The 22,529-nt window shown below is 43.7% G+C and overlaps 1 protein-coding gene across 2 annotated transcripts in view; it reads left to right on the top strand.

The window, feature by feature from the left end:
- Nucleotides 1–22,529, top strand: part of LOC144754405 (uncharacterized) — a 558,704-nt gene that overhangs the window by 481,646 nt on the left and 54,529 nt on the right. For both annotated transcript variants that reach the window (XM_078642133.1, XM_078642134.1), the window contains exons 7-10: nucleotides 3,729–3,941; nucleotides 4,233–4,310; nucleotides 4,781–5,059; nucleotides 16,016–16,234. In XM_078642133.1, the coding sequence (XP_078498259.1) occupies nucleotides 3,729–3,941; nucleotides 4,233–4,310; nucleotides 4,781–5,059; nucleotides 16,016–16,234 (789 nt within the window). The remainder of the gene's footprint in view (nucleotides 1–3,728; nucleotides 3,942–4,232; nucleotides 4,311–4,780; nucleotides 5,060–16,015; nucleotides 16,235–22,529) is intronic.

Raw genomic sequence — 22,529 nt, 5'->3', positions numbered from 1 at the left:
TAATGCACTGCTTCTGCAAATCTGTATGACAAAAACCACAAAAAAATAGTGGACATAAAATTCTCTGAAATAGAAAATGTATGTACATAGAAGAATGCACAATAACTCATCATACATAGAAAGAAACACATCATAAACCTGCAAACTGTCTTTTAACGTGAATTCAATCATTATTGAAACCAACATCATACGTTTCTACCTTTTATCATTTGATTTAATTCATAATGTAAGGAGATGCTTTCATCATAGTTGGGACGATTATTGTAATTTCAGACATATTGTGGGTATTCATGGCACACTTATGGTACAGGCAGCGTGCTGGCATTTATATTAGTATTCATTGCATATCAGTGGAAATTCTTGTTGCAGTGTTTGTATTTATGTCTCCAACAACTGCAGGAATAGTGGCCCCTGGCATTACCATGACAATTCATGGCCTAACATGGGCATGCACGACATGATGCATAACTGACTGTGGACAAAACATGGATAGTGCCAATGCTTGGAAGGGAATAATTTGAATATGTTCATGTTCAAGCAGGCCCAGGGAAGAGAGGAGCCAGTGTAAGTGAAGATATGTACTAAGCAAGTCTAGTGTACTTGCTTAGCCAATCCTCTCTCCAAAACCCATGGCAGATAAGTCTTTGCCTGTGTGCGGGCCTTCAAGGTAGGGTTGGTCATTTGTAAGGGCTTGTTTCAACTAGGAAATGCCCGCCCAAACCACGAAGTCAAAACTTTATGGGTAAATCTTGACATTATTATGAAAAGGGGCTTGTACTTTGATTCTGTTACGTCCTTAAAACAATGAAGATGTTGGGGCATTGCAGTGATATGCGTCCTAAACCTCACAATGGCCTTTATTTGGACAGCTAAATTGTGCACCATTTATATAATTTTCTTTAGAATCCTGAGTAGAGCACATATCCGCAGTAGAATTCATTTCTCCTAATTGCACCGACAAGGTGACTATGTGGGTTAAAATGAGTCCACATTCTTATTATTGTGCTACATGAGAAAAGTCCAAGATTATTCCCGATTGTGTTTTTTTACTTTCAACACAACTTGAAGTTGGTGTTCGATCACAGGTTTGTACTTTGAGATTCCCTTGCAGAGATATTAAAATTAGTTTGTGTATGATAATATTGCACGTAAAAACTGCCACATTTTGTCATTTTGTATGCTTAGTAGTTCATAGAAATTAATTGCTTGAGGCTTCAACACCAGCTTCTGTATGCTTCTGAGAAATACTTTGAGTTCATTTTGTGTCAACCGCTTGTTTTCTATTAGGTTTCAGTATGTGATCTGTTGGCGCTCTAATTAACTAATTAAGAGGGTTGAAATGCACGATCAAGGCTGTCTACCATGTGAGCCTTTGTTAGATTTAGTCCAAAGTTATATAGCACAAACCTTCACGAAGTAAGATTCCAGGTTAAAATATTATGAGTTTATTTAATAATATAATCATTACAGAATTAAAAAACGAATTGGCTAATTAGAAAATCGCATATTCCGAATAATCAAAGTATAATTCTTGCAAGAGAAGGAAAATAAGATCTGCCTCTAAAAGAAACTCAAAAAAAGACTTGGCACCAAGCAGGTATACAGTTTGATACAGTCTGTTCAATTCAAATGTCAGGAAAGCTCAACATATGAATCAATAAACAGACTAAGGAAACATAGAAAGAACGGTCTATTCCCCAATATAAAGCAGCTTTTATGACGCTGGAGTGCAGAGACACACATTTCTTGGTCTGATATACCATGACAGGGTTGTACTTAGTTGCAACGTTGGCAACATATAAAGCAATGCACATTCTAGTAAACACTAGGGGCCAGATGTAGGAGCCCAAATACCGGTCGGTAACGGCCGATTTCGGCCGTTACCGACCGGTATTTAGGATTTGGCATGTAGGGGGCATGTCATTTACAGAATCGGTAAATTTACCGATTCGGTAAATATACAGAATCGGTAAAATACCAAATTGGTAAATTTACCGATTCTGTAAATGAGATGTAGGTAGCACTTCAAAGAGTGCCAGAGGCCCTTAAGAGTCGGTATTTTACCACCCAATCCTATTGGGTGGTAAAATACCGAATACAGGTGTGCATGCACATCTGTGCAATGTGACACACAGACATGCCCTTAGGGCATGTATGTGTGCCACATGTTACACATGCCTGTATTCGGGGTGCTAGAGGGTGTCAAAGTTACACCCCCTGCACCCTTGCAGGATTCGGTATTTACCGAATCGGTAAATACCGAATCGGTATTGCCCATTGATTCCTATGGGCTTCAAGGCCGATTTTTACAGATTCGGTATTTCAAAAAATAAATTCACCTACATCTCCCTCCTTCTAATTTACCGATTCATAAATACAGAATCGGTAAAATTTGGTATTTATGAGTCGGTAAATTAGAATTACCTACATCTAGCCCAATATCTCTAGAGATACCTACTACCCTAAAGTATCTTATTGGTTAGGCTATGCACAACTAAGAAAAAACAATTGATATTTTATGTAAAACAGAAATACAATGGTTTGCTCAACTAATGGATGGCCTATCTATCTATCTATCTATCTATCTATCTATCTATCTATCTATCGAGATGGGGAGGGATAAAGATATATATCACATTTGCTCTTGAATGGGGTATGTTCCAAAGAGTTAGAATCCAGCCACTCGTGGGCAGATAGAAGGCAGCTTGTGGAGTTTGAAGTGTCCTAAACCCTGACTGGTTTTGTTTTACATTCTCTATCACCCCCGTTATTATAGAAAAACAGGCCAACATTTCTTATTAGGCCTGGTAAAGAAAGGGCATTTTCACTAAGAAACAAAGATGACAAGGGTGAGCCTTATGACATTCTTCAGGTCAGGCAAAAAGGTACTGATTGGAATTTCTAATGGAATCTGTCTGCCATCAAGAAAGGACTTACAACAATTCAAGGTGGTCCCTTGAATTTCTATTCTAGGGACACAGTACAGCAGTATGTTGTGACTGATGCTTGAAGCTTTGTCAGTGATATATATGATGAACGTCCTAAGTTTGTCTTCATTGGCAATGCCCCCAAAGCAACAGGGGCCTCAATGAACAGTGATTCTGTCCTCCAAGCTGGTGTAAAGCCTGCCTACTTTGGGTCTAGGATGTAGTGTAACTCAGCTTACATTGACAATGAAGTGACTTTGCTACAACTTTGCAGGATATTGGCTCTTTTTTTAAGTGGGGTAAATTTGAATGTTTATAAAATAGTGGCCGCCTCTTGTAAAGTTAAAGTTCATACCAACGCAGGTTTCTAGTTTTTATCAGTCTTATTTTTGAGAGGTAGCCCTTATCTACTTTGAATGGGAGTGGCTTATCAAAAGTTCACAAACAGCTGGAAGTTTTAATTATCTCTCCAGTTGTTCAAGTTTAAATGCAGCGTTTGGTAGTTTCTTTTTTCTAAAAGGTCCTAAGATGGAAAAGACTGAAAGAGTTTATTTCAACGGGATCGCATTATTTATCATGGCAGAGACATTCCTAAATTTGACTAGGATGCTAAACCGTTCCCTCTATGATTTAAAACATTTTTTTATTCTCCAGTACCTCATCTCTAGTATATTAAAATATCTCTATCCTATTCCCTCTTTTGTACTGGCTTTGGCGTTAACTGCTTTTGAAATTTGTGTAATAGCGGAACTTTCCTATGAAGCCACTCCGCTTGTTTTTTTTCTATTTCTTTCAATGAAGAATGTAACCAGTTTGAGAGTGAATTTCTTGAGGCTCATAACACCTACCGGAAGCAACATGGCGCACCTCCACTCCAACTTAGCCAGAAGCTCTGCCGTTCTGCCCAAGAATGGGCCGATAAACTAAAGACCATCCGAGCACTTCAGCACAGTGGGACAGAGGATGGCGAGAACCTCTTCTACAAGTACAGTTCCAGTGCCAGAGAAATGCCAGGTAAGGACACCATCCCGCTCCTGACAATGCGTGTGGCAACCAACTAATTTAGCCGAAAAATTGGATCAGAATGTAAAACCAGTAATGAGAAAGTGATCAACTGAAAGGAGAGAAATAAAAATAAGTGAGGGAGGGGCAGTATAAAATGTGGAAGATACAGGGTAATGAGGAAGAGATAAATGTGACTAATAGCAGATCCAGGCTCCTCTAGACAGTTGGCTAAGATATCAACATCTAGGAGTTTTCACATTTGCATTGCTTGTAATAGAAATGTGTCTCTATATTGTACAGGAAGGGAGCCAGTGGATTCATGGTACAGTGAAATCAAGAACTATGATTTTGGACGTCCGGGCTTCAAGAGTAACACAGGTGAGAAATTTGGGGAACTTCTTGAATTCTGTCCAAAAAACACAGGGTAATGAACATCAAGGATATATGTTGTTTGCACTGTTCTGCTCCATGCCGCAACACATGAAATACGTGGTAGAGCAGAAACACCTTGGACCTTCGCTATATTTAGCGAGTCTGGAACTATACTAACAAGATTGCCATTGTATTTATTTGGGCAAAAGAGGCCTGGGAGTGGGTTTTTCAGAGTGAGACTGGAGACTCCCCAAGCCTTTCGTATATCTTTAAATGTAGGAGACCTCCTTACTGTCTCTGAAAGCAGATGGAGGACGTCTGAACTGTTCAGCTGGTGACTGATTCTTACCCAGTCCCACCTGCTTTTCCGATTCACTGGCCTCCACGTTTCCTTCTGCCTGTGGTTTAGTAATGAAGTATTTTTCAACATTACTTTGATTAGGGATTAACATCATTTTCTACCTGTTAATTCATAGGTCACTTCACACAGGTAGTATGGAAGGATTCGAAGGAGGTTGGCGTTGGCATAGCAACCGATGGCAGAGGTCTCCATTTTGTGGTAGGACAGTACAGTCCTGCGGGCAACATCACCAATTCTGGCTACTTTGAGAAGAATGTTCTACCACCAGGGACGTCATCTTCTGCTGCTATCGGAAATGGCGGCAAATGGAATTCGCCAGCTCCTGCCCAAGAGTACGATCAGTCCCGGACCAGGATTGAACGAGTAAAATCCGCTGCTCCTGGTGGAGGACGGGGTAAGTGATGTTCTGTAAAAGATTATCCTTTTTACGTTCTATGTTAGATCTTGCCTACAATAAGGTCGAACTATTACCATCGAATCCACTACCCTTGCACCTTGGGAATACATTTTAACATCTATGTTGTTGATCTCTTATCTCTATAATCCTGTCTAATATTTAGCTTTACTGAATTACAACATTTATTTTTGCGTATCTGTATGTAGTTATTTGATACCACTTCATTAATTCTTCACTGACTTTTTTGTAGCTACACCTAGCTGACACATAAAAGTGGAGACTTTCTGCACTTCAACATCAGCACAGCTCCCCAAATCGGGGCCTTCCTGTGCAAGTCAATTACTGGTCTGCTATGCAAATACTGCCATTACATCCCTTCCCCAAAAATGAGCTTGGAGGGATCATTTGAGACCATAGACCTTCACTACATTCCAAATTTCCTCAGCAATTATTTCTTTTTATTTGAAAACTCAAAATCATGACATTTGTCATGATGTCCTTAAAAATTACTTAAATGGCTGGATCGAACTTGTAATTACAAAAATAGGATTATGCAAGTGTATTTTACTTAGCGATAAAGCTTCCTAGTAAGTACGGAGTGCTGTTCAATGGAAGAGGTTTGATACTGTGGAGGAGGGACATAAGTACATATGCCAATCTTGCAAGAGTATTCTCTCAGATCATATTGATAACAGAGATGCAGTGGATGTTGTTGCCCATTAGAAAACCTGCATGCAATACAAAATACACAAGTAGAAAACATCACACCTGTCACTCCACAAATTTTCAGTGTACTTTTTACGGCTTTTGATAGTTGATTTATTATGTTTTTCATTGTTGTGTATTGGGCATGGCATGAATTCAACATGTAACACAGATAAATATTATGGGTGGTACTCCTAGTCGCAAGATTAGGATATGCAATATTAGCACATCTTTCTCCTGTGGTCTTTCTTCCCTCCCCCCCTGAAGAATTTATAACGGTCTGTTTGGGTTGTGTATCCTTTGAACAAATAAGAGTTGTTTTCTGACCTATGTTGGAAATAAACAATGGCTGTTAAACAACTCATTCTGGGTTCCAATTGTTTCACAGGGATCTTTCCTTCAATTGCCCCGAGTCCTTTTGTTGCCCCCATCTTAGTTACTCCATGGCCTTGAAGATCAAATATTGAGAAGGAAATGAATGAGCTTTCATATCCAGTGACTTCTGTGTTGGTTCCCTCAACAAGAGGGCTAACTTTAACCCACTGTTCTTTGATAGGGACCTCTCCTACTCTTTTGTTGTATACTTGTTCTGACCAGGTATCCAGGTAAGGGTCATTGTGTTAGATGCTAAAGCATGGGGAAAAGTTGGGCTTTTGAATTCTTTGATGCATGTCAGGTAAGGTCTGGATATACCTGACAATTTTGTGAAACTGAGGAGATAACTCATAATGGCAAGATCTGCTGAATTGGCTCCAACCATGCTTGCTCCATGGCTGTAAAGCATTAACCTCAGACACAAAATGGAGGGCTCGTTTCTTAAATCTCAGGTATGTGCCACTGTTCCCCATGCAGGAACCTAATTACAGTGGAGCATCTTAGAGAGAACCAAATGCTCAGTGTGTTTGAATTGTGCTAGTGGCAGAGTAGTAAGCCATTTACTGGCAGACACAGAAAAGGCCTCTACCACCTTACTTTTATTTCTGTATCTGGGCCCCCGAGAATGTTCAGAGATCTGTTCCCTGACAAGGTTGGAGAGATGCTGCTTATATTTCTCATATGTTTGCTCTAATTGTGTCTGGAATGGGTTTGAAGTTTAGTGCCTTTCAAGAAGAGGAAGCCTTTGTGGGTGAAATAAGCTGCTTGACATTTCTTTCCTGGGGTGACATATTAACTCTATTTGGATGGTGAGATCAGGGAATGTACCTCTAACAGGCCTTGTGATACACTGTACACCAACAATGAGAACTGTCATTGCTTTCCTGTGTTAAATATTGATTCAACGTACACCTCTATGTGTAATACCTTCATCAGACCAGTAATATATCTAGAATGCTTGAAAACGTGGAGTTTTAGTTCTCTACTAAGCTCCCATATCCACATGCCATGTAAAACATATCAATTCCATAAAAAAAAAGACTTCAGTCAAAATTATGTTGTGGCTTAAAACTAAAACCTAAACACTGCTGAAATGTGCTAGTGATGGTTAGGTATACCGTGCACTGCTCATGGTCTCACAAATAACTCTCAAAAAGTACATTGATAATATTGGTGATTTTAAGTATTACATCACAAAGACATGGACCATACTGCCAAAACAACCTTTGCCCACAGACACCCCAAAACATTAAGCTCTTGCAATATTTTTTTAATGTCCCACTCTGTTGTAGCTCTCTTTTCAAACATGGACACTTCCCTGGAAAATATTTTGAACAGTTAAACTTTGCAGGGGTTCTTCCTCTACTGTGGAGGGAGAGAAGGACTGCTAAACCCTCCTTCCCCTCAACCACCAATTTGTATCACAACTCCCCTGCTTTTCTAAAGTCCTAAAATTTCTGGTATTCAAACTCTGTAAACAATCTATAACCTGTCTTTCACCTGTTTAACTCACTGAAACAACTCTCCACTATATCTCAGACTTTCCCCCACTGCCCAATACAGTCACCTCGCTTCAGTTGTCATTGTCCTTGGTCTATAAGCTGCGTTTGACATGGGTGCCATCCCCAATTGTTCAAGCAGTTTTCTCCCTTGCCTTCATGAGCTGGGCAATGGAGTAGTTGTCTACCTATATATCTACCTGCTCTTTCTCCGTTACATGGCAACCTTTTCTCTCAACACCTTTCACCCTCCCAGTAGATGTGCCCCAAGGCTCAGCCCTGTGTCCTGTCCTACTTGGACTCTACACTACCTCTTGTGGTGGCGTAATATCCTGGTATCAATTCTCCTGTTATTTATATGTTGACACTCAATCTTTGCCTTCTTTCGCAGGTGTCACCCTTCTTATCCTATCATGATCACCAACTGCAAGAAGGCACTGTGTGCTACACCGCTTTCTTGTGCTGTACTAAAATTTTAATCTTTTACTTCCAAACCTGAGCTGTTCCTACCTCTCTCCTTCCCTCAAGCAATCCGGACATGCTGTCCTAAAGCCAGAAGCCTAAGAGTAATCTATCCAATCTTTGGGTTGAAATCTTTTATCTCAATCTGTGTTACTCTGGTTTCACTCCAACTGCTAAACTGTTAGACGTTACCCATTCATTTGCCATTCCAAATGATTAAGATGCTTGTCAATAGACTGATGCGTTTGATGGATTGTTGTATGAGAATATTAGTCAACAGTGTGTTTAATGATCCCTCCCTCGTTATGTTTTAACATAACAAATTCTAAAACTTTGACACCTAAACAGATATATATTTATTTGTAAGCTGCACAGACTAAAGTGTCTTTAGGTACTAACACAATTACCAGTAATCTAAATTCTGCTGTATCATTATCAGTAGATCAGTCTAATACACCCAATGAAAATAGATTCAATTCCAATACTGACTAATTTCTTAAAAACATGTTTTTTCGGCACTCGCCTGACACTGATCTGCATGTTCGTGGTTTTTAGGGACCCTGGCAGGGATTTCCCTACCCTGGGTCCTAGTAGAGCAAATCTTCGATCCCCTTTTCATTATGAGGTCTTGGGGCATTAAGGAAGCATTAGTTGCCTTACCTCAGATGTGTGAGTAAGAAGATATCCTATGATTATTTTCCTGTGATGGTATACTGGGTCAGTTCTGTTAATACATTTAGTTTCAAATACGTTTTTATTAACTTTTACCATCTGCATTGCCATCACTCTCAGGGCCAATCTCTTTGGACGTTGCTGACATTTATCATAAAACCTGTAGTATTGTGAAGAAAACGATGCACCCCCCCATTTTTCCATCTTCCAACCAGAACTCTCCCCTGCTGCCACCGTCGTCCCATGCCCATGGATTGTTGGCCCTTTTCTGAGCCCGTTAGCGTAACGATTCCCTCTTGAGCAGGTTGGTTGGAGTCAGGTTGTGTAGGTTTAGAGACAGGCATATCACCAAATATTAGTTATCCAGTTTGGAATCCGCTAAGATATTCCCAACAGTCTTAATATTGTCTGTTTAACCTCTAGTAAGAAATGGGAGGTCGGTCAGCCCACCATCTGTACAGAGGGAATATATCTGGGTCCCAGTGCCCCAACAATATCCTCTCCAGGCAGTGGGCCAAGCCTCCACTTGTGTCAGGACTTCGTCAAAAATTAGCGCAACGCGAGGCACAATCGCAAACTATGTGTCAAATAACCGTCCTCACCATACCCTGTCTGACACTTCGATCTTCTCCCACCTCCCATTTTTGATAAGCACAATGGGTTTTAGTGCCATCGATAGCAGAAGAGATTCCAAACTCCCTTTGTGCACTTCAAAATTATTTGCTTGTTCCAGTATTTCTCCCCACTGGTCCGGATCTAATGTTACGCCCAGCTCCTTTACCAGGCCCTATGGAAATGCATTTTTGGGTCTCCCCCTCCAGTTCACTGTTTTATATGTATGTAATATTGCATGACTGTCCCCCATGCAATACAGTAGGTACCTTTCAAAGTAGATAAGGGTGTCTAGTGGCCCTTTGTTTCATTCTAGGGTTTAAGAGCCAATGTTGAAGGTGAAGGTATTGGAAGTGCTCTGCCTCTGGAAATGAAAATTCAGTTTTGAGTTGGTCAAAAGTTTTTATGGTCCTGCGGTCAAAGCTATCTCCAAGTGTCTTATACCCTCCCTCTAACCACCTTTAGTAGGGGGTTCTGTCCAGACTCTGGGTTGTAAATGGGGATGGACAAGAGGTGAGGCCTCTCTTTACTGCTTTCCAGACCCACATATCTAGTGTGGTCATCAGTAGAGAGTTGTGTTCCGATACGCCCTCGGTCACCAGTGGATTTCCCACAGTGGGCCCATTGTCATTCTATGATCAATCATGCACCACCCCATGCTTGTTTCCCACCTTGTTCAGTGGTTTAGATATCACAGGTGGTCCGCTGAATAATAACTGGCGAGGTCTGGGACCCAAAGTCCCACTTGTTGGAGGCACTGAGAGCATTGTTTTCGAGACAGGCCACTTACTCTTACCCACCCACAAGAGCGTGTTGCATATGGCTTGCAGGTCTGTGATATAATCCTTTGGTATCAGAAGGGTCAAGGTCTGTAAGAGGACAAGAAGCTTGTGTAAGATGTCGATTTTATATGCCGCTATGTGGCCCAACAAAGATAATGTTTTATATTTCCAGTTGCTTAATTCAGATTGTATTCCTTGCTTTAAATTTTGGAGGTTATTGTCTCTAATTGTAGGAAGGGCTGGGGCCAGCGCCAATCCCAGGTAATTTATAGACCTGCTGCCCATCAGAGAGGGGTTAAGTGTTTCAGTTGTTCAATTTTGGGACTGGGGATAGAGATGATTTGAATTTCTGATTTAGAAATGTCAGTTTTAAACCCCAAATTATTTTGATAAGCCAATTCGTCTAGGACTGCTGGTAGAGTGCACTGAGGGCGTGAGATAGAGAGGAGAATGTAATTTGCGACGTAATTAGTTTGATGTTCTAAGTGCCAAATTTGATGCCTGCTAATTTCAGGTTGGCCCTAATGTAATGTGCTAGGGGTTCTAGGATGAGCACAAAGAGCAGGGATGACCATGCACATTCCTGACTTGTGCTCCACTATATAGTAAATCAGTGAGAATGGAGTCCATTGAGGTGTAGCTTCTCCCTTGGTTCTTTATATCCTGCCTTAAGCCATGGCAATTTCAATTCAAATAACTTTATTTCGATTCGACAAAGGAATCATAAAAGTATACACTAATATAAAATACATAGATTGTCATAAAAGTTCATAAAATATACAATTCACAATCCAGATTATGTTAAAAACACTTCAAGAGACCCAAATACAGTATGGTAGGGTCCCAATCATAACACATTTTTTTTCACTCCAAGGTTTGAGACAGGATCATAGGGGGGGTTCATGGTTAGTCATTGTTACATGTGCAGATGTTTTCCCAAAAGTCATGGTGTATTTTATAAATCCTGCCGCGTAGGGTATGATTTCGGAAGAGGAGGAAAACACGGGATATTTGGGTAAAAGTCATATAAATCCCAAATAGATATTGAGCCATCTCTTATTTCAGGCGGCCAAGTTTTCAAATACGGGACAATGTTTCTATCTCTAAATCGCACAAGTACTAAGTCCCCAGGAACATCTTTGGGGAGGGAGCCCAACCAGTCCACCCTTCTGACACTCCTTATTGCTCCGTATAGATAACGAGGCAATGGCCTATTTTTTGACAGCCAGAATTTGGTTTTATTCACTAAATCGTGTTGTCTCTCAGTTTTTACAGGTGGGAGAGCAGGTACACCCGCAAGAATACACACGTATGGGGCCGCTTCCGGCGGTAAATGAATAGAATTAGCTTTACTGTGACCTACTCTAGGTGCGGTCAACCGGGGAAAGGAAACTTTAGTGGGGTATTTAGCTATTTTTCCCCCTGATACACTAGGGCCAGCAGGTTGTGTTTGACACCTTTTATCCTGCACGAGAGGTTTAGAGCCTAGGTGAGTAGGAGATGGTTTAGGGCGGTTGGGTGTGTCACTACATTTGTCAACCAGCGGGTTTGACTTGAAGGCTTTCTCTATGCCAGAGAGCCTATCCCCTAACATGTTAAGTTTTTTCCAACAGCGGAGCTAACATGGAGCTAACCAGTTGTTCGATAAGGGGTAGTATGTGCAAGTGGGGAGGAGGTGTTATGGTCTCTGGATTTTCAACAGTCGGTGGAATCATAGAGGAATTAACAGTGGGTGGACTTAGACACAAATTTTGGGTTTTGGGGTCGTTTCCTCCTTGATTGACACCGTTAGATTTCCTTTGCACAGATAAGACCTGAGGGGTTTTAATGCTTTGGGTTTTCGAACTGGAGGTTTTATCAGACAGTATAGGGGGATCTAGGCGTATAGCCTTGTCTGATAGTATGCTAACGCTTTTGGGCGGAGGAGGAGTTACCAATGTGGCATAATTAGTTTTACATAGGAAATTTAACTCATCTATCAAAGAGAACATTTGCCCATTACCTGCTACGCTAGTTAAATGGTCCCCCTTGGAGGTCATGGTGATATGGGGCGGCAATATATGTTAGAGTCCACAAATATGGAGACAAATCGATTAGAGGGGGTCTTAACCTTTGTGATAGTTGTCCTTCAGTGTGGCAGCCAAAGGGGGTGGCCCGTCCCGTCCTTATCCGGCCATTGACGGCCTCAGATGGCCCACCCTCTGCCCGGGCTCAGCCCGGCGCCGCCCGCGCGCGTCCCGCGGGGCGGGAGGCACTTGGTGCTCTTGTGGCGCCTCCGGGCGCGGGGAGAAGTGTCACGCCCTCTCCGGGGCTGCTGGGAGCGGTAGTCCGCAGGTGGACACAGGACACATAGGTGAGTTTGCCTGGAGCCGTTTCCCTCACGGCGGCGTCAGGCTCTGGAAATGCCACCCCAGGAGCGCTCGGTGCTCTTGTGGCGCCTCCGGGCGTGGGGAGAAGTGTCACGCCCTCTCTGGGGCTGCTGGGAGCGGTAGTCCGCAGGTGGACACAGGACACACAGGTGAGTTTGCCTGGAGCCGTTTCCCTCACGGCGGCGTCAGGCTCTGGAAATGCCCCCCCATAGCATAAATGTCTCCCCCCATTCCCATCGCCCATAGTGTGTCTGCCATAAACTCCCAGTCAACTCTGTGAAATGCTTGTTCTGCATCCAGCGTGACCAGGAGTGAATACTTGGTCTCTGTAGTGCCAATGTCCATGAGGTAGATGGGCTTTTTGGTAGTATCCCCAGCTTGCCACTCGAGTATGAACCCCGATTAGTCTGGCTGGACCAGCTCCTCCACCAATGGCCGAAATCTTAGAGTTGCTATCTTGGTGAAGATTTTCACATTTACATTGAAGAGAGATATAGGATAGTATGAGCCCCACTCTATTGGATCTGTGCCCTGTTTAGGGATGAGAAAAATGGTGAAATCAGTCATAAATGGGGTCATGTGGTCCTCAGCCGTCATTCCCTGGAATACTTTGTGTAAGAGTGGAAGGAGGGAGGATGCATAGCAACGATAGAAGGTGGCCATGAAACAATCAGAGCCTGGTGTCCTAGATCTGCATAGCTTAGATATGGCCAAAAGAATCCCTTCCTTGGTAATGGGTTCTTCTAATCTGTCCTTGTCCGACTGTTGCAGTCTAGGCAGTGTGGCTTCTGCTAGGTATGTGGTTCAGGCCGGCACCTCGGTTAGCTCTGTTGCGTACAATTGTGTAAAATCTTAGCTTTATCTACGTCTTGTGCGTGTACCCTGCCATCTGGAGACATAACTTCCACTATTAGGGTTTTGGTCCAATGGGAGCGGAGGAGGTTAACTAGGAGTTGGCCTGGCTTGTACCCACCTCTGAAATATTTACTGTCTAGCTCAGCGAGCAAATGAGCTGCTCTATCAAATTCAAGAGACCTAATTTGGCCTTGCACCAGTAAGATTTTCCTCCATAGCTTTTGGGATCAGGTGTGTTTGTGATCCTGCTCTAATGTGCGGAGTTTGTGAGCTCTGGCTTCAAGACATGCCCGTTTTAGGGAGTCATGCTGCCTCCGCAATGAAACTGCCTTAAGCCCATCCCAAAGGGTTGCCACCTTCATGTTATTGTCATTATGGGCTATATAACCAGCTATCCTTGCTCTGATGTTGGCGATCCTCACCAAGGCATGCAGCAGGACATCATGCAGCTGCTAAGAGTGGCCGCTCCCTCTGGGTGGGGACCCCATTAGTACCAGTGTGCAAATGACCGGCCTGTGATCGTAGAGTGTAAGAGGGTGCTGCACCACGTCCAGGAGCTCTGGTAACAGCCACTTATCAACCTGGATATAATCCAGTCTGGCGTATGTCTCTTGAGCCTCAAAGTAATGGGAATAGTCCTGGCCCAACGGTTGTCTAGTTCTCCATAAATCTCTCAATCCAAGGTCCTTGAGGCGAACCCTGCGAGCTAGTGATAGAACTGTGGATCTCCCCTGACCGGAACTGTCTGCATCTGCTCCCACCTCGGAAACTAAGTTAAAGTCACCCCTCACCACCAGTGGCGCTGTGAACCTGGCCGTCAGCTGGTGAAGCGTGGCCATCTGGAATTGCTCTTGTCCGTGAATCGGCAGAAGATCGAGATCAGATTCAGTGGGGGCCCCCTCATTGTCCCCATTGTGGTCACCCTTCGTTCCTCCCTGACTCTGCATGTCCCAGTGACTATTAAGGAACAACATTTATGGATCAATAATCCCACCCTGGCAGTCTTCTTCTCCCAAAGGAATGGTACTGATTAGGAAAGAAGTTGGACGTCAGGTGTGGCTGATCCTCTCTAAAAAGATGTGTCTCCTGGAGGAACTCTAGATCAGCATCTAATTGGGTCAATTAATGAAGGATCTCCCTTGGAGTAGGAGTAGTAGGTTATTAAGGCCCCTAGTGTTATAGGCAGAGAAAGTAAATGTAGCTGCCATTCTGCAATACCTGGTGTGCCCACACTCCTGTCCCATGTGGGGCTGATAAAAGGGGTCTTGTTTGTAAATCATCGGAGACGGTTCTCCCCCCCCCCAGCATCGCCCATCAACAATCCTCCACTGTAAAACATTCATTCTCAAAATACATGAGGTGATAACCTTTTCCCCAGCAACAGTTCCGGAAAGTACAGTGTGGTGCCCAGTCCCTCCACACACCTCACACCGGACAATACCTTAATGAGCATGTGGGGGTATAGTCCTCTGGTGTCTGTGGACTGGCAAGATGACCGCCCCGGGTCACGGTCTTTATTTGGGGCCTGTAATGTAGATACCACCCTCCCAGCTCTTCTGCCCAATCCCAACAATTCTCCCCTATTCTGCATCACACAGGTCTTCCACCAGGGCTCATTAGAGTCATGGTTCGGAAAGGCTGGGGCCCGTGCCCAGCTAACTTTCTGTACAGGTTCCAGTGCTGCCATATTTCTGGCTAGGACTTCCTCTTGCTATGGAGCGCTCTCTACACGGTGTCACCTCATTGTTGTCCATATGGTACTTACTGGTTTTGGCAAGTTAGCAAGGCTTTCAGGTAGGAGGTGGTAGGCACCGGACCCGTTGGGCCTCCTGGACAGAATTGAGGGTATGCTTCTAGCATTAGCCGTCCCTCAGAGCCGGTCTCCACTCCCTGGCAGCATCATTCACCGGCAGTAGGTCGGTGGCCTCCTCTGGCCTCCCTGACCCAGTTTCCGAGGGTGGTGGGTGAGGTACAGCCATGGGGGTCTCACTTATACTGCCGCCCGGGACGAAGCTCTGTGCTCACACATCCGGCAGCATCTTGGGCTTGGCCACGCCCCATTAATACCTTTAAATTTCAGGGACCATATTTTGAATTTAATGCTTGTTGATAGTGGGAGCCAGTGAAGGACTAATCCTGCATTCAAAATTGTGAGTAATGAAGCATCCCTTCATTACCCACTGTCATATTTGTAATAGATCTTCGTATCTGACCAACAAAATCAAACAACTTCTGAATTGTTGCCCCACCAGAGTGACTGCAGCCATTGTGCTTGAGTTTACTAAGCATAATTTCTGCCCTCCAGCAGGACACACCCACCCTTTTCTTATTTTGCATACCTTTGTAGCTATCTACACAAACAGCCCCTAAAAAGACAATAACATGAACACCATACACTATCACTCACTGTTATCGACCCTGAACTGGTCTACTCTTCCACTCCCAACAACTCTGTCCCCACCAATCACCTCAAAACTAAATCTACCCATTCTTCCTTGTGCTTACTGATCAGCTGCTAATACGCCTGTCTCCTTCGTTCCTGCCTTGCTGGCTAAATGTACAAAGGATTGGAGTGCTACTGGGGTGACCATTGCTTACCAAGATATTCTTTTTTTTATTCAGTTTCTGAAAAGAGAGAGTTTGAACTGGAAGCCTTGGATGCTCACAACCTGTACCGCCAGCAGCATGGTGCCCCTAGCCTGAGGCTTAACCCTGAGCTGTGTGAGGACAGCCAACGGTGGGCAGATCACTTGCTATCCATAAACGCACTCCAGCACAGCAACACCACCAATGGGGAGAACATCTGGTACAAGTGGAACTCCAGTATCCGCGATGCTACTGGTAAGCACACATACCGCTTTCAGAAAAGTTCATGCCTTTTTGATGTATACATGTTTTGAAATGTTGGTCCAATTTAGTGCACCATACACAAAGTGATGCTCACTGCTGTAACACTGCTATTTTTATGAGGAGCTTACTTCACCTCTTTCCTCCTAACTGGTGCCTCATTGGTGTTGCTGTGCCTGCTGCCCTGCTATCATTCTAGAGGCCAAGGATTACGCCTCCATCACAGTGTGCTGCCTGGTCTACATTCTTTACTGCTCCCTTACCCTGACCCACTCCCCTCCTGTTGGGTGTTTGATTTCAGGATTCCTTGTCCCAAAACTGTTCTAAAGTAATTTAGATATTACTTTAGATAATACTTTAGTATATATTTTGGTATACTTTTTATTACTATGTTGTTCTTTTATTGTTGTTTATTTAATCTGACTTTGCTGTTCCCCCATTAGTTGTTCTATTACTGTGCTCTCCCCCATTTCCCAGTAATTTTTGGTTGGCTTAATGTAATGTAAATGTAAATGTAAATGTAGACGTACTTGTAAAGCACACTGATACTCCCGAGTGTCCTGGCACTGTACTCATACCGCCAGGGAACCCTTCCTGGTTTTTCCCCATGAAATGTCCACTCCTGGGCATCCCCAGGGTGCAACCAGGCATCCCTAGCGCTGTAGGGGGCCGTTGTGGAGACTAAGCAAGCTATTGCCCAGAGTTGCAGCGTGGGACCCATGCTTAGAGTAGGCACCGAGGCGAGAAATCAGGTCCGAGGAATTATGAGCCCAAGATCCGCCGAGACCAGCCAAGGCAGGAATTGAACCCTGGTCCCGGGCCAAACCTCTGCATCAGGGTCTGCCGCTCTAACCATTGAGCCACACTTCTAATGTATCTCTTCCTTAGTTCCGCCTTTCCTTTTCCTGTTGTGATTAATCTTTTGGCTTAATCTGTGTGCTTCCTCGCCCTCTCCATTCTCTCCTAATCATGCCTCCCCTCTCTCTTTCCCCTTCTTCCTCAGTATCTCCTATCTCGAAAATTGGTCCCAATTCCTGGTCTATCCTCTACCCTTCCCACCTCACCAAACATGGCAAGAAAAACTTTAAACACAAGCTCCTCAGTCTTCACCCTGAAACCATATTTGCCGATTTCCACAATACACTCAACTCCTCCTTAATCATCAACTACATCTTCTTCTCCAAACGCCCCTCTAAAGGGAAAAGCTTATTTCTTCAACACCTCCCGATCACTAACTCCCGTAATATTCCGTATGGTGTTAAACTCTCCACCTCCCCCTCCTCTCCCTTTCCTGGAAACATTGACATTTCCATCTTCAAATCTGGTAATATTCTCATCCAAGCGTCTGAAAATCACCTCTACATCTTCGAACTCCACTTTAGCGTCTTATCCCAATCCCTCGATCAATCCTTGAACCACCCCCCTAGTCTCATTATATCCCCCTTTGCCTCCTACCTCCCTAACTCTTCTCTCCGATCTTCCTACAACCTCTCTCAACAGTGATGTCTACTCCCAACCTACATTGTCTACTCGAACTCTTAATACTGGCACCAGCATCGACACCCTACTCCCCCCAGCCTCACGTTCCCTCCTCTCTGGTTCACCCAATCGTCCATCCAGCCCTGTTGCCCTCACTCTATCGCTATTGTCCCCCATAGTTGACTGCGTTATCACCAGCTCTGACTCCCTCCCCCATGCTTCCCCTTATCTCTCCTTACGGTCTACCCCACCCTACTCCCCCTAGCCTCACGTTCCCTCCTCTCTGGTTCACCCAATCTTCCATCCAGCCCTGTTGCCCTCACCCAACCGCAACTGTCCGCCATAGTTGACTGCGTTATCACCAGCTCTGACTCCCTACACCCAATCTCCCCCTTATCTCTCCTTACCGTCTCCCCCACCTCCTCCACGATCCTTGAGGTTCTCTCTCAACCACTACTAACCACTCATACCCCAAACTGTATAAACTGTACCGACTCCCTTATCTCGCAATCACCCAACTTTTCTGCCTCTCTCTCATCCACCTTCACTAATGGTTCTCTCTCCCCCTACCCCCCTCTGGCCCCTCCCCTCCCATCCTTGACCCCCAACCCTACTTCCCCTCTCCCTCTCCCCTCAATCCCTCTTTCATCCCTGACTCCCTACACTACTTCCCCGCTCCCCCACCCCTCAATCCCCCAGTACCACCGCTATACCTCTGTTTCCAGTATCACCCACCCCTTGGATGCTCTATATCCCCTCCCCCCTCTTGTAATATCGCCCCCCATACTCCCAGAGCAACTCTTACATCTTCCCCGCTGACCACTCCCTCTCACACGCCCTTGATCTCTCCTGCTACCCTCAATACACCTACTTCCACATCCTGTTCTATCCCTCCCCCTCCTTTAACTAATGATCTTATTAAACCCAATTCCCCAACCACTCCTATCTCCTTGATCCCTCCCTTCCCCACTATGAAACCTCCCACACATCATAACCCCTTCTCCTCCCACCCCCCTGGTTACGCCACCCTTCCTCTCCCTAATCCTAACACCTACTCTTCACTCCTCCCAAAAACGGTTGATCCACTCCACTCCTCTCTCCTTACACTATCACTCCTTAATATTGATCTTCTCCTTTCATCCCTTGTTTTAGATCTCTCCTCCCTCAGATCTGAAGTCTCACTCCTTACTAAAGCCCACTCTTCTGATCACGCACGCACATCTGTCCCTTCATTTAACAGCGCATCATCACTCATCAGCTCCCCTTCTACTTCCCACAGCAACAGCTCCCCTATTATTGGCATCATCGAGCACTCTTCTCATGACGCCTTCCTCCCTTCAAACTCCCTGACTTCACCCAAACCCATGGAACCCGCCAATGCACCCCAACCCTATACGGCTGCCTTGATTTCCTCTCCTCAACATGTTACCGACCCAATATCCTTGGAGGTTAACTTATCCCTGAACCCTCCCGTCTCCCCCCTTCCCTCCCCGCCCTCCAGTCCCCCGTTCCCTCAGTCTACTATCTCTGTCCTCCTAGGAACGAGTTGTCTCCCCCTTCACCCACCATCTCCTAGACCCCCTCAACAACTAACTTCTATCCTCCCTGATCCCCGTACGCAATCCCCCGACACCGCAACCCTCTACTGCATGTTGATTAACTGCCGATCCGCATCCTGCCATGCGACTGATATTGCTGAAACCCTTCTTAATGAAAACATTGATATTGCATTCCTTACTGAAACCTGGCTCAACCCCCACTCGACTCCTATCCTTGACTTGCTCATTCCTCCTGGTTATTCCATCATTAGGAAAGACAGAATAAAGCAAATAGGAGGAGGCCTTGCCCTAATTCATAAAAAGGAACTTAATCTCTTGCTAGTTCATCTCCAGGACCCTTCTTTCTTTGAATATCTTTGTGTTGATCTTACTGCTACGGACTCCCCCACCATTCGTCTAAATACTATCTATCACCCCCCCGGTAATCCCATCCCCTTCACCGATGAGCTGTCTGATCTTATCACTCAATCCTTGCTCACTCGCTCCAAGAATCTCTTTCTTGGCGACTTTAACATTCACTGGAATAATAACGATGATCCGTCTGTCATCCTCCTTAAAGATATCATGGACATTACTGACCTGACACAACTCTGCCAATCCCCGACTCACTCTAAAGGCGCCACCCTTGATGCCATTATGACAAGCAAGGACCTGGCTTCTCTCTCAACGATTCTTCCAGTCGACTGGTCTGATCATCACCCTATCCTCTTCACTATGAACTGCTCTATTCCTCTCCCCACTCCTACTGACACTTTAACCTTGAAACATACTCGTAATCTTCACCTTATTCTCCCCGGCGAGTTGGAATCCTCTATCAAATCCCGTTTTCTCCTCCCCCCCCCCTCTCACAGCACCAATGACCTAACTGAACATTACAATATTTCTATCCTTCAAGTGCTTGACCAAATTGCCCCAATCAAAATTAAACAACAAAAAAAATTCCTCCCAAATCCTGGTTTAATTCTGACCTTAATAAAGAAAGACGGGCCCTCAGACAGTCGGAACGCTCTTGGAGGAATCATCCCTCCCCTGATAACCTGACACTCCTTAGTCACGCCAGAGCCAAATACAAGAAGCACATCTTCGCTGAAAAAGCCTCTTTCTTCCGCACAAAACTTGCCCAGGCTAAAAACCGTCCCAGAGAACTCTTTAGCATTATTAAAAAAACAATCCTCCTTTGGCCCCCCTAAAATAACAGCCACTATCGAAAGATTTGAAGAAATCGCCAGCTTCTTTTCGAACAAAGTCAACTCTATTGAATTATCCTTCCCTTCTCCACCTCTCCCATCCCAATCTCCCATCAGCCAACAACACCCCACTAACATTCCTACTTCACAGCTTTACGGCTAAATCAACATGATGACATGAATCGCCTGTGAAACGCTTGTGTCTTTTGAATAGGATGACAACTTGAAAATAAAGATGAACACTGATTATGGACTAATACTCCTTTGTGGACTTATTCTTTGACTAATTGAACTCACTCTCAGGAGGAGGATTTAGTTTTACAAACCAAGCATGTTCAGTTTACACCTCAAGCTATCCTGGGTCTTTGATATGATAATATATACTTTATCTCTCCATATACAATCACTTTCTGTGTCTGACCTTTCAATGGAATTCACTTTAAAAACCTATCCCTAATGGTCTCGGGCAATGGCTTCCAAGCATTGTAAAGACAAATAGGCAACATATAACAAACACCCTTACCAAACTTCAAAGTTGTAGAAAATATATTCCTTAGAAACAATTCCACCTGGAGAATCATGGCTCCTATTTCTTAAATACAAGCATTCAATGAAATGAAATAAAGAAATACCCAAGAAGTATAATGACTGGAAAGTACTAGAGTGTAACATCTGGCATAACCACCTCAACGGCTCGTCTCCCGTTGGACACCCAGCACCCTTGAAAATCTCAACGTTTCTATGCATATCAAAATAACATAACAATACTCTTATATTATAATTTCTCTCTCCTCATTTCAGCAAAATCTACCAGTATATGACATGTTATATCTATAATAATAATCTCCATTCTAAATTACAAAAAGCATTTTGGATCTTTGAAATAAAACTTCAAGAGAGGAATGGGTCTATAACTTGAACAAAGGTATTTGCCTTTTCCTGGCTCTGGAAGTGGAGTAAGAAACGCATCTACAATCGTTCTGGGATTTTCCTCAAGACAGAAGATAAATATGTCATAAAGGTTTGCAGGTTGAAGTGAGCTAAAAGTTTAGTGACACTCAATAAGAAGCCTACCGAGTCCTAGAGATTACCAAATTCCAGCCTCCTATTTGCTGTCTTGATTGCATATTCAGTACTAATAAATTAATATTCTGCTCACTCATACATAGTAAGTTGTTTTTCACCAAAGACATCTTGTATATATGTGACACAATTCTGAAATGTCAAATTACGTGTGTTACATTACCACCCACTCAATGCCATCACCAACAGGTGTTATAAGCTGAGGATCTTCCATCTGTCCGAGTTGTTAGATTATTGACTTTTCAAGCGTTTTTTTCATATTCTCAGTATGATTTCTTAGGGCACCACAGATCAGGCTCAAACTTGTGATGATAGATGCACTTCAACTCAAATCAGTCTTTGGTCAGCTGATCAAGAACTGAATCGCATAGGCAGAGAATTTTCTCTATGAATACATATTTTATTTCAATTTCCTTTCCTCTTTCAACATTATTTGTTTTTATTAGGCTAAAAAAACACCCTCTAACCAGTTCCCAAGTACATCCCACACTACAGAAATGTAGTCAAGATGAAAACATATTTGTGAACTAAAAACTAAAAAACATTAGGAACATCCCTTAAGCTACTTACAAATGGCTTTTTCATTTCATGCAGCAATATTAGTGGTCTGTACAATATAACTCTCCCAAAAAAAACAGGGGCTAATCAGAAATAACTGTCCACCAATCTTATCCAGCTGGGCCTCATTTAACAAAAGTCCTAAGAATTAGACGTCAGTGTATCCTGAAATAGAAGCATATTCTCTCTTGTCTTGGTTTTCTGTTTGCCAAGTATCCTCCACATTCAAATGTAGCTGTAATATTTTTAGTTTACTATTATTTCTTTGCTCTCAATTATGATGATAAAATCAGTACTTGCTTGGGAATCCCATTACATTTGTATGCCATTGTGTTATCCCGATTTACATTTGAAATACTTCCCACAGTTTTCCAAAAGATATCTTGACCCAAGAAATGGGCAGGAATGATAAATACCATAAAA

Source organism: Lissotriton helveticus, chromosome 5_1 (genome assembly GCF_964261635.1).
Source record: "Lissotriton helveticus chromosome 5_1, aLisHel1.1, whole genome shotgun sequence".
In the NCBI taxonomy this organism is placed as follows: Eukaryota; Metazoa; Chordata; class Amphibia; order Caudata; family Salamandridae; genus Lissotriton; species Lissotriton helveticus.
The sequence above is the reverse complement of the archived record's forward strand: the minus strand, read 5'-3'. Positions and strand labels throughout refer to the sequence as shown.